Here is a 12,788-nt window from a genome sequence, read left to right as displayed (position 1 = left end):
TCTGCGTAGAAGCAGAGTTATATAAATGTTCAATTTTGTCATTTATTTTTGTTTGAATTGGTTGTTGTTGTAGTGGGAGTTTCTGGCGCAAGGGCTACATAGGCCATATTGCGCCTATCAAAGTAAGTGAGTATTTACTTATCGATCGTACATTAATTCGTTTCAAGTAAGTGAAAAATTCGGAGAGTTCTGCGTCATTGCCTATAATGCTGCTGAATGATATAGGGTTTGAGATAGAGCTGAAAGTAAACTGTCGGGCAGTGTTGAACAAGCTACACTCAATCAGTATGTGCTTTACTAATAATGGTTGTAAACCTCAGTTTGCAACCATTATCAGTTCAGTGCATGAACTGATAATGGACCTCCTCAGTTCATGCACTGAACTGAGGTTCAGTGCATGAACTGAGGAGGATCATTTCCTGTGAGCAAAAACATATGAGTGAGGTGAGTATGGTTGATTCGAGTTCTAGCTAGGAGCACGTCTTCAGAAGTGTCCATTGTTCTAAACACATTTTCTGTATATTGTGTTTATAATCGGGATATGGGATCAGATCATTTGATATGGCTATGTTGTTGGAAGGATGCTTTACAGCATCATCAGCGCACTCATTTCCAGGAATACCACTGTGACCTGGGATCCAGGAGAAGATAACAGTTTGATGTTGCTCATGGAGATGTACCAGCTTATGTAGTGTTAGCTTTACCAAAGGATTGTAAGTTGAAGTATTCTTGAGAGCTAACAGAGCACTTTTGGAATCTGTGTATACTAGACTTTTGTTTATTTACAGGAGTTAAATATTTTCCAGGGCAAGTTTAATTGCATAGAGCTCAGCAGTATAGCTGCTGCACTCAGCTGGAAGTGAAATATAAACAGTTGTATTAGGGAAGACAGCAGCTACACCCACTTTATTATTTCCAGACTTTGAACCGTCAGTATAGATCTTAGAAAACTGGGAGTGATTCTCTGCATGAACAAGATGTAGTTGTCTGATGTTAATATGTGCTATAGCATCTTTTCTCCATTTTTCAAAGTAATCATCATATGAAGGAGTTAAGGTAATCCACGGGGAATCCGGATCTTTTAAATCTCTGATGATAGTGTGAAAGTTAAAATTCCAGTATTCTGATAGGTTCTGTAATCTGATACCATTTGGTCGGATTGTTCTCTGTTTGTTTCTATAGAGTTTTGTCCACTGCGGATCATACAGTAGTGGCCAAATAGGATGCATGGGGAAGGTTTGTTTTAATTTTAGCTGAGTTATTCAATAATAACATCTTTCTTCTGATACTGAGTGGAGGTTCGTTAGCCTCAACATACAGATTTTGAACTGGTGATGTTCTGTATGCACCTAGGGCAATCCTAAGAGTAGAGTGTTGGATGGGCGCAAGACGGGCTAAGGTGCTCTCCCTAGCTGAGTCGTAAACAGGTGCTCCATAGTCTAGTCAGGATCTAATTAGAGACCTATATAAGTGGAGCAGTGTATAAAGGTCTGCACCCCAGGGTGTACTAGAGATGACCCGGAGTATGTTCATTTTCTTAAGACAGGTGGTTTGTAAGTGTTTGGAAATTCAGCTTCTTATCAAAAATTATCCCCAGGAGATGACTGCTGTTCGTGTTTGGAAGAAGATGATTGCCAAATGTAGCCCAGGATCTGGATGGATTTTTTGTTTGTTGCAGAAGTGGATGGCTATAGATTTGTTGTTTGATAATCTGTATCCATTTCGTGTCATCCATAGTTGAATATTATTTATCGATATTTGTAGTTGCCTCTCAATGTAATTTATATTCTGGGAATTACAGGATACTGTAAGATCATTAGGGTAGAGATATGAATCGACAGTGTTTGGAATGCTGTTTGTCATATTGTTAATTCGTATAGCAAATAGAGTAGCACTGAGGACAGAGCCTTGTGGGACTCCCTCTTTTTGAATGTATGTTTGAGACAGAGCCTGCCGATATCGGACTTGAAAAGACCTGTGGCAAAGGAAGTTTTGAATAAAATATGGTAAATGCCCTTTCATATCTATAGAATGGAGATCCTTTAGGACTCCATAACGCCATGTGGTATCGAAAGCTTTTTCTATATCGAGACACACTATGACGAGACGTTGTTCCTGATAAAAGAGTTTCTTATGTTTGATTCAGTCTTTATCATGAGATCTAAGGATGATCTATTCTTCCTAAAGCCTAACTGATTGTTGCTGATTAGTTTTCTAGACTCGGGGTACCACGTTAATCGATAAGCAACTGGTTAGAGATATCGGTCTATCGTTGTTAGGAATCGAATGATCTTTTCCTGGTTTAGGGATAGCAATTACATATGAATGTTGCCAGGATCTCGGGAATGTGTGTGTTCGTAAAATATCCGATTTTAAAATTTTATCAGAGAGAGAGAGAGAGGATAACGATTGCTGATCTCGATGTTTAAGCATTACATGGTAAATTCAGTCAAGGACAGGGGCGCTGTTGCGGGAACTATTTATAGATTCTTTCAATTCTGAAAGTGTGAGCGCTTGATTATAGGGTAAACGGCGAGTGGTTTTGAAGTTTAGTTTGAATTTCTCAGCATCGGCTTTAATTTTTTGGAATGATGAATGATATGCAATGGAGGCGGACAATTCAGAGAACACATTTCCTAAGGCAATTGCAATATCTTCAGGATTAGAGATCTCCTTCTCATTCCAGTTAAGAATAGGTGCAGGTGATGTAAGGTATTTACCATTTAGCTGCCTTATTTGTTTTCCATATTATTCTGGCTTCAGTATTGATGAAGCAAATTTTATCTAAGAGTCCTTTTTAGCCTTTCGCCTGATGTACCGTGCCTTGGCTCTAAGTTTCTTATAATTGATAAGGTTGGCAGTGGTTGGGTATATTCTGAGTAAGTTCCATGCTGCATTCTTTTCTCTTTTCACCTTGTTACAATCATTGTTTCACCAGTGATTGGTATGTGTATGATTTCTTAATTGAGACTGTGGGATGGCTACTTTTGCAGCTGACAGTATCTGCATTGTGACATGCTTCGTGACGGTACTGATAGAGGAAGACTCAATGATGTGATCATCAAAAGAGACATGACTTTTATATTTTGTCCGGTGTACTTTACAAAATTTCCATTTAATTTGTATATCAGTTGTTTTGGAATTGGTCGTTTGAATTCTGCATATTACTGGATAGTGATCACTGTTGAGAGGATTGTCGAGTGTTGTCCATTCGACACTTGGGAAGAGGATCGGTGAGCACATTGAGAGGTCTATTGCAGATGATGCTCCAGTAGGAAAATGAATGTAAGTGGGTAACCCTGTGTTCAGTAATGTTAAATTCTGTCTGTCTGTCTAGTAGTATTTCGATGAGTTCTCCGCGTCTGTCTGAGACGGCGGATCCCCATAAAGGATGGTGTCCATCAAAGTCTCCTTTAATAAGCATACTGGTGACAGTAAGTGCAACACAAGGTTTTCTAGTTCATGAATCGTACATTGCTGATTGACAGGGAGATATATTGAAACGATCGTTAAGGCAATGCCAATCATTAAATGAGCCGTAACAGCTTCTAAGTCAGTTTGAAGAGGAATTTGCTTACAAGGAACCCTTGAGTATATGAGTATGGCCACTCCACCATGAGCACTATTTGTCCTGTCTTGTCGGAAAACAGTGTAATATTTAACTGACATGGACACTTGAGGTGTTAGATTTGTTTCTTGTAGGCAGATGCTCACAGTATGATAACGGTCAATTAATTCATATATGTCATCTATGTTGCTGAGAAAGCCTCTGCAATTCCATTGAACTATGTTGATGTTCAATGTGTAGGTTTTGAATTAGAAGTCGAATCTCTCTGTTTTTTAATGTTGCTCTGCTTGTGACGGTCAATTTTTATTTTGTCCTTTTTTGAAAAGAATGGACGTGTGTCCATGTCGTCTTCTGCATAAAGATCTAGAATGGGTTCGTTACAAGTATTGTTTTCTGCAATATTCATAGCTGTTTTATCAGAATTTCTTTCTAACATGAACTGAATTTTCCTTCTGATCTGGAGTAACTGGATCTGATATGGCAATAACGAGATCGGGGTATTGTTTGTCCTATCTATGTTTGGTGTTTGTTGACTGTGATGCAGTCAACATTCAGAAATTGACACTTTTGTTGGAACTGATATATCTGTTTGCGTTGAAACTGTTTGGTGTATTTTGGATACTTCAGCATATGCACGTTTAGGCGTGTTTTGAACTAGGCGCTTTCTGGTTTCAGGGCATGTGACCTTGTTCTCCACTTTGTATTTCTGGATTTTTTTTCTCAAGCTTCCATTGCTCACAGGATCTAGAAAAAGCTGAATGGTTGCCTTTGCAGTTTGGACACCGTGATGAATCGGCATTACAATCAGTATGGACATGTTCTTTTGATCCGCAGTTTGAGCAAACTGAATCTCCTTGGCAGACAGTTTGGGAATGCCCAAAATTTTGACACTTGTAGCGTGGAATAGGATTGGGGATATAAGGACGGATGCGGCTGTTTAAGTATCCTGCTTTTACTGATGAAGGAATGTTTGGTGTAGAAAATTGAGATTGATGCTACGAGTAGGAACAAATTCTCCATCTTTCTTCAGCATTATTCGTCTTGCTTCAGTAACTTTCTGGTCTTGGAGTTCTTGAACAATCTCCTCCTCTTTAACAGTCAATAGATCCCATTCGGAAATGACTCCTCTGGAGCTATTAAGGGTAGTCAGAGGAGATATCTTAGTAGGGACTCTACCAAACGATGTAAGTTTCAAATGAGACTCGGAATGTTTACTCATATTTGCTCCTTTTGGCCGCGGAAGGATAACTTTTCCTTCCAGGTTTCCGGCCTCGCCACGGGGAGCGAGGAGCAGTGTCACGAGGTTGGTGGTTTTGACTAATAGGTCACCAGATTTCAGTCTTCTTACCATTTTTGGTGATCCGGCTACACTTTATAAACATTTATGTATATAAAATGGAGACAAAGTACTCACTGACTGATTCGTTAGCTAATGCAGTATGAGGAAAGATGGATACTCCATTTGAGGTACATCTGTTTTCATCCTCTTCCGGGTTTGATTATCAGAGTCATTTTGCTGCAAATCCATAGAAGCAGTCTTGAGAGGTGGAAAATTTTCGGTTTCCATATTTGCTCCTTTTGGCCCCGGAAGGATAACTTTTCTTTCCAGGTTTCCGGCCCCGCCAAGGGGAGGCAGGAGCAGTGCCATGAGGTGACCAAGCGGCTGTTAGTTGTGTTAGTGAGAGCAGAGAAAAAGAAACAGAAAAGTGACTTTCCTTTCTGGGCCTTTGCCTACTTCCTGTAACGTAAAATAGCTACTCTAACAGAAAATGAGGAAAACGGTATTTAGAATGAAAAATAATCTATATCTGGCAAAAGCACTTTAGAAATTGGAATTGGTAACAGAGAGATTCTCTTATTTTTAATTTTTGTTAGATCACCCCTTTTTGCAATTGGGATAAAGAGGATACTATTCCATTTAACTGGAACCAAAGGTGATTCCATTGAACCAATTGCAGATTTTGAAAAGTTGAAATCCGAACACAGCGCTTCTGTATTTCAAATTTTTCTGCCGCGACATAACATAAATCAGCTACTTTACCAATTTTTTTTTGATTCGTTGAACATTTGAAATAAATTGTTTAACCAGCCGAGGCAACAGATATTTTTAAAACAATAATAGTTCTAATGTTTAACAGGTCTTCAAAGCAGATATTCTATTCTGACAATAGTTCCGTTCGTTGTCTTTCATTGACATACTTCTCTTTTTAACATTGAAAATACTGTATTGCATGTTTTCCTTTCTCATAGTTATTAACCTATCTTTTAAAAAAATACATGTATTTAGTATTTCAAGCTGCTCTTAGGGTTGTTGTTGTTATTTGGTTTTTAGGAGCATCAGCAACTAAGGCCATATTGCTCCGGGATATGCGGTGGTCATTCCCTGACCTTTCCGCATCCTCTGTATTTGGTGGTGACGGGCTCGAACCCCGGTCTAATCGAGAAGCGTGTGCTACGCACTGCTGCTCCTTCCCACCTGGCTACGGAAACGCCCCTGCTCTTAGGGATTATGCTGGAAAGGGGTGGGCTTTTCCTTCTGGAGTTAATTCTTCAATGACAATGATTCTTTTCTTTCTTTGTCATTGATATTTTTCTCTGCTATTAGGTCATGTAATTTTTACCAGCTGCTCTTTAAGCCAAAAGAAGCATTCTTTTCAATAGAGCTTTGAGAAATTTTACATGTATGTGATCAATTCGAGCTTTGACACCTTTAGGATCTTTTCACGTCCAATGGATACAATAAATAATACAAAAATGCAAGATGAAATTTCAGAGAACGTTTTGTCACAAGTATTGAATTTAATCCAGAACTCCAATGAAGACAATAAAACTTCGTTAAGGTTATAAAATATAAAACTGTATTTTAACAAAAAATATTCTCATCTTTTTTATTATAAGTACAGGAAAAATAATGAGGAATTAAGACAATTTTTTTTTTAGAATAATGTTCAGCATTTTCATTGAATACGATAATTAAACTTCAATAAGCTCATCTTATTGTGCTTTTTTTTCATCTTATTTGCTCATCTTATTTTCTTTTTTACTTTTCAGGGATTTAATGTTCTTGCAGTGTCTGCCATCATGGAATGGTTGCTTGCCCTGTGTTTTATCATCTTTTTCTACAGCTTCGTAGAGGAATTTAAAAGAGTTCGCCTGCAAATTTCGATGCAACCACTTGTACATCATTTTGATGAGGAATTTCTGACTGATTCAAAAGAATTTACTGAACTCAGGTTTCATTAACAGCTTACAATGTTCGGAGGCCAACGACAAAAAAGCTACTGTGATTTAGTTGGAGGAATCACTTTTCTTATTGACTGAATAAATTACTGTTCCAGTACACCGAGTCAACTGGGCCATACTTTGTTATTACATGCTTTTGTGCAAACATTTCACTATCATTCAAGAGAAATTTCGAAATATCATTCGAAATTTCTGTTAGAGTAACTCTTTATCCTTCATTGCCTGTTATCAAGGAACTAAAAGCGGTCCCATAGTAACCAGGATTTAGTCACATTTTAAAAATCTAAAGAATAAAGGAATCCAGATATGGTGTCATATATTTGAGATCTTTTGGCTCTTTTATTCACACGAATAATGATCGACAAATACGATTTAAATATATTAATTTATATTTAAAATACTATTAAAGTTTTCTAATTTAATTAATCAATGTATATTATCATATTCACATCGAAAAATTTATTTAGCAATTACTTTTATACAACCTATGCAATTTTATTAGTAATAATTAAATTAATGTTGCCATTAATTAGAAATAATTTCGTTCTTTGTAACCTCATTTTGAATTATTAGAATAACATACTGTATTTTAAAATAAAATAAAAATGCTTACGTGTTACGTATTTTCGATTACGGAGGGACTTACTGCTCTCACTGAAGACCGGTTCTGATTAATTGTTAATAACTTTCTAAATTGTACGGCTTCACCTGACTAGGTGAATCCGCTATACAATTAAATATCAGAAACACCGTCAGAGCAACAGTTTCGAAGCTTACTGGCTTCGCATCAGCTGGTGGGTGGTTTCTATTGCCATATGTATGCCGAACTGTGAATAATGCATTTTGTCTATGTAAACAGCCACGAGGTGTATGGAAGTGAAACTTCCATTTTAAAAACATGACAACTATTATGTTTTTCCTTTAACTCCTAGAATTGGACTCGTTTTCCTTACGCAGTACAATAATATAGGATTGCATGGCATTCTAATCATTGCGTTGAACTCTCGTGGTCGCTATGATCTAAACTCACCACGATGCAGGTTTATGCGTAGCGAAAGGAGCTCGTTTCAATCGGATACATCACTCGTAGCGTTTATATAGGAGCGAGAGTGCAGCTTATGAGTTCCTACATCTACAAATGGAGAAACACCACTTTAGCCTAGCTCATGATCTGCACATGGCCTGGTAGGATTGTTTCTGTATTATTAGGTCAGAGTAATTTGTAAACCAGCAGTTAATTTTGAATAAAGTTATAGCGATATTCATCGTACAAGCATGATTATTAATCTTTATTGGAAGGTAATACGCACACTGGCCAAAAAAATACGAACCTCTGTATTAAGACAGGCGCAGATAGAAGATATGCAAATAAATGCAAAGAACACGGTGACGTGCAGTGATGAGGGGGTTGCCTCATCACTGCACGTCAAAGTTGCTCTACTTAGATGAAAGAGAAGATGACATGATAGCTGAGGGAAACACGGCTGCTGCTCCAACAGTTGAAAGAGATTTGGAACCATCCGGCAAGAAGTCAGCACAACTTTGAATATGGCTAGCATGGAGTTGTTGCACATTCAGTGTCGGTAAGCGATTCTTTCCCCAGTGTAGAAAATAAGTACCACAGGTTAGTTGAGGAAACGGGGTCCACGGCGGATGAGAATAATTCTTTATCTGTTGCCTATTGTGGAGAGGAACATTCCAGTTCTGTGATATTTCAAGGAGCCGAAGACCAGCTGGTCGGATTTTACTTGGTTTATTTCTATAGAGATTAACTAGTGGTTGTTTAAAAAGGTATGGCTGAATAGGATGCAAAGAGCAAGTTTGTATTTTGGTTGCATTTTTAAGTAACAGCATTTTTCTGCGGAGATGCAGAGGGGGCTCATGAGCTTCAATGTACAGACTATGAGTTGGAGATGTCCTATACGCACCAATTGCAATCCGCAGTGCATTACGTTGAACAGGATCCAGCCAGCGTAGTACACTCCTTCGGGCAGAATCATAAACTGGAACACCATAATCTAAATGGGATCTAATCAATGCTCTATATAAGAGCAGCAAAGTCATACGATCTGCTCCCCAAGACAGGGCAGATAAAGCTCTTAGCATGTTGATCTTTTTGAGACAGGTAGTACGTATTAATTTAACATGCTCAAAGGAGTTCAGCATACTGTCCAGGATTATTCCCAAGAAGAATACCAATACCAGAAGAATCTGATATTGCTGGCAATCGGAATGGTGGAATTTGATATCCGAAGTTCAGGATCTGTATGCAGTTTGCGTTGATTGCAAAAGTGGATCGCAACTGTATTCTGTTGGGAAAGACGATATCCATTGAGCTCAGCCCACTTTTGTACTTTATTAAGAGACATCTGCAATTGCCTTTCGATTGATCTCATATTCTGAGAATGGCAAGAAAGGGAGAGAGAGAGAGAGAGAGAGAGAGAGAGAGAGAGAGAGAGAGAGAGAGAGAGAGAGAGAGAGAGAGAGAGAGAGAGAGAGAGATCGTCAGCGTAAAAGTACGCTTCTACAGTATTTGGGAGTTCTTTTGTGATGGAATCAATTCTGAGGACAAACAGGGTTGCACTCAAAACTGACCCTTATGGAACTCCTCCTTCCTGCAAGAATGTAGTAGAAAGGAAATTTTGATATCGGACCGGGAAAGATCTGCTCTTGAGGAAGTTCCTAATGAATATAGGCAGGTTGCCACATAGACCATGGTTATGGAGGTCACGGAGAATGCCATAACACCAGGTAGTATCGAATGCCTTCTCTATATCTATGGAGACCATAACTAGGTGTTCGTTTTTAGCAATGGCATTGCGAATTTCAGATTCAGCCTTGATCATCAGATCAAAGGAGGACCTGTTTCGGCGAAAGCCATAAAGACTATTACTTAGTAGATGTTCGCTTTCAATGATCCAAGTGAGTCGACTGTGGATCATTTTTTAAAGAATTTTACCGAGGCAACTGGACAAAGATATTGGTCTGTAACTATTAGGATTGGAGGCGTCTTTTCCAGGTTTCAAAAAGGCCAGAACTATAGCATGGTGCTAAGAAGGGGAATAAACATTTCCTAGGAAGATTCGGTTAAAGAAGGCTAGCAGCATTTGTAAGTTTTTCTCATCAAGGTGCTGTAACATAACATAATATATCCCATCTGGCCCAGCGGCACTGTTGTGTGTTGTTCTGATGGCTTGCAAACGTTCACAGTATTGTAGCGGCTGGTTATATGGAAGTAACAGTAAAGTTCGAAAGTTGATATGTCTCTATTCTGTGGTGGTCTTGGTTTTCTGAAATTCCGGAGTGTAGGTGGAAGCAGCTGAGACTTGAGCAAAAGTTTTGCCTAAGGCATTTGCTATATCCAGAGGAGCAGAGACGTCCAGACCATTGTAGGAAAGAATTGGGGAAGGAACAGTTAGAAACTTCTCGGAAAGCTGCCTAATTTTCTTCCATATTAATCATGGGTCGTGTTTCTATTTATAGTCGATGCAAACCGAGTCCAAGAATCTTTTTTGGCTTGTCTTTGAATGAGACGCACTTTTGCCTTTAGTTTCTTGTAGTTAATAAGATTAACTGTAGTTGGAGTTCGACGAAATAAATTCCATGCTTTATTTTTTTCTTTGTTCGCTTTTGTGCATTCCTAATTCCACCAACAGTTGAAATGGCGTCGAGTCATGGAATTTGATATTGGAATTGAGCATTTAGCTGCAATTAAAGCAGGAAGTGATATAATCGGTAACTTCATCTATGGGATGTAGTTGTATAATTTTTTTGTCCAGTGTGATTGTTGACTGAAATTTGTCCCAATTAGCTTTCGAGAATTTCCATTTCCTGCAGGGTTCGTCTAACGGTGGTTGTGTAGTCATCAGATTACAAACAATTGGAAAATGATCGCTGCCCAAGGGATTATCCAGAGCGGACCATTGCATGACTGAAAACAGTATCGGGGAGCAAATCGATAGGTCAATGGCAGAAGTCTGTCCATTAGGTAACTGTATATGGAGTGCGAGCCACTATTAAGAAGAGTGAGGTTTTGTTTTTCCAGTAAAGTTTCAATCATTCGGCCGCGTCTGTCTAATTCAGATGATCACCATAAAGGGTGGTAGCCATTGAAATCCCCTAGCAGGCAGATAGGGGAGGGTAGCTGTATTAAAAGTTCTTCAAGGTCATTATAAGAGTAAGTATGATTTGGTGGGAGATAAATTGAGACTAGTGTTAAAGCAGTCTGAGTAATCAGACGCACAGCGACAGCTTTGATTTCGGTTTGGAGAGTGATTTTCCTAGCTGGAATCCTTGAGCTAATTAAAATAGCTATACTACCACGAGCAGAATCGGATCTATTCCGATATCGTCTATAGATGGAGTAGTTTTTTATGGAAATGGAAATTTGAGCAGTTAAATAGGTTTCTTGCAGGCAGAAACCAACCGGAGAGTACCGGTTAATTAAGTATTGAATGTCGTCAATGTTGCTACGAAAGCCTCTGCAATTCCATTGCAAGATGTCAGGCATTACTTGAATTTAGAAGAAGCTGTAGCTGACGTGGCTGTCTTATGGGGTTCAGGCTTTGATTTGTCTCTTTTTGAAAAGGCAGGGCGACCGGAGTCCATATCCTCTTCTGCTACAAATATTTCCAGAATTGGATCTTCTTGTTTGGATGGGTACTCTGCATCCACTAATGTATCCTGAATAATCTTTTTTGAAGGAGGACTATGATTATTTGACGTAGTAGCAATCACTGGTGGAGAAGGAGATTTCGCTGGTATCGTAAGAGGCGTATTGCTTGCTTGGTCTGAGTGCTTAAGGGGATTGGAATGTTGCTGAGAGAGGACAGCCCGAGCCCAGTAGGAGATTGATCTGTTTGATGGAACGGTAACATCAGTTTGAGTTGCCATTGTTTGGTATTTTTTTGCAATATTAGCATATGTAGGTTTAGGGACAGTGGGTACAATTAATTTTCTTGCTTTCTGATAACTAATTTTATTTTCAACTTTATATTTCACAATTTTTTTCTCCGTTTTCCATCTCTCACATGTCTTAGAGTAGGCAGGATGGTTGCCTTTGCAGTTGGGACAGATCGTTTTTTTCACAGAACAATCACTTTGAATGTGATCGGAGGATCCACAGTTGGGATAAACTGGGTTGCCTCTGCATGTCGTTTGAGAGTGGCCATACTTTTGGCATTTATAACATCTGAACGGATTGGGTATGAAAGGACGAGTGCGGCAAAGTTGATATCCTGCTTTTACTGATGAGGGCAGATTTGGACTGTTAAAGGTGAGAATGATATTTCTGGTAGGTACGAGTATATTGTCTCTTTTGACCATAATTCTTTTTACAGCGATTACATTTTGTTCCTTAAGCTCTTCTTTAATTTCTTCCTCCGTCACATTCATCAGGTCCCAACTAGATAATACACACTTTGATGTATTTAGGGTTGCGCGAGGAGTTACGTTAACTGGAATACTATCCAATTTTGTAATTTTTAGCAGTTTTTCAGAATGCCTGTGGTTTAGAGTTTCAATCAAGTCCCCTGATTGCAGTCTCTTAACCGTCTTGGGAGACCCTGCAGTAACTTCCAGGTGTTTTTGGATTAGAAAAGGGGACAACTTACTGAGAGACTGTTCTGATAGCAAGTGCATTATTAAGAATGCTGGAGTCTGTCATCGAGGGATTGGTTTTCAACCTCTTTGCTTGTGACGAATCATGTTCTGTTCGGTATCTGGCGGACAGCTTGTCGACTCTATAGATGGAAACATATTTTGTTCCATGTTGGCTCCTCTTAGCCCCTGGCAGATGAACTTTTTTGTCAAGGTTACCTGCCCCGCCACGGGGAGCCAGGAGCAGTGCCTGGTGTGACAAAGCGAAATTAGTAGGAGTTAGTCTATTAAATATGAAAAAAAGAAAGGTTACTTTCCTTCCGTGCTCTGGATCAGTAGTTCAAAAAAAGAACTGATATTAAATAAAATGATTTATTAA

The 12,788-nt window shown here is 38.9% G+C and overlaps 1 protein-coding gene across 2 annotated transcripts in view; it reads left to right on the top strand.

The window, feature by feature from the left end:
* The window catches only part of LOC150077399 (DNA damage-regulated autophagy modulator protein 1-like), a 76,800-nt gene extending 69,731 nt beyond the window's left edge, over positions 1 to 7,069 (top strand). Inside the window, exon 7 of one of the 2 annotated variants that reach the window (XM_090386140.1) lies at positions 6,620 to 7,069. In XM_090386140.1, the coding sequence (XP_090242266.1) occupies positions 6,620 to 6,811 (192 nt within the window). In that variant the 3' untranslated portion in view covers positions 6,812 to 7,069. The remainder of the gene's footprint in view (positions 1 to 6,619) is intronic. The other variant, XM_090386141.1, reaches the window with a different exon arrangement.
* The last annotated feature ends 5,719 nt before the right edge of the window (positions 7,070 to 12,788 follow it).

Source organism: Mastigoproctus giganteus, chromosome 12 (genome assembly GCF_048544385.1).
Source record: "Mastigoproctus giganteus isolate SK-2022 chromosome 12, ASM4854438v1, whole genome shotgun sequence".
NCBI lineage: Eukaryota > Metazoa > Arthropoda > Arachnida > Uropygi > Thelyphonidae > Mastigoproctus > Mastigoproctus giganteus.
This window is presented reverse-complemented; position numbering and strand designations above follow the sequence as displayed.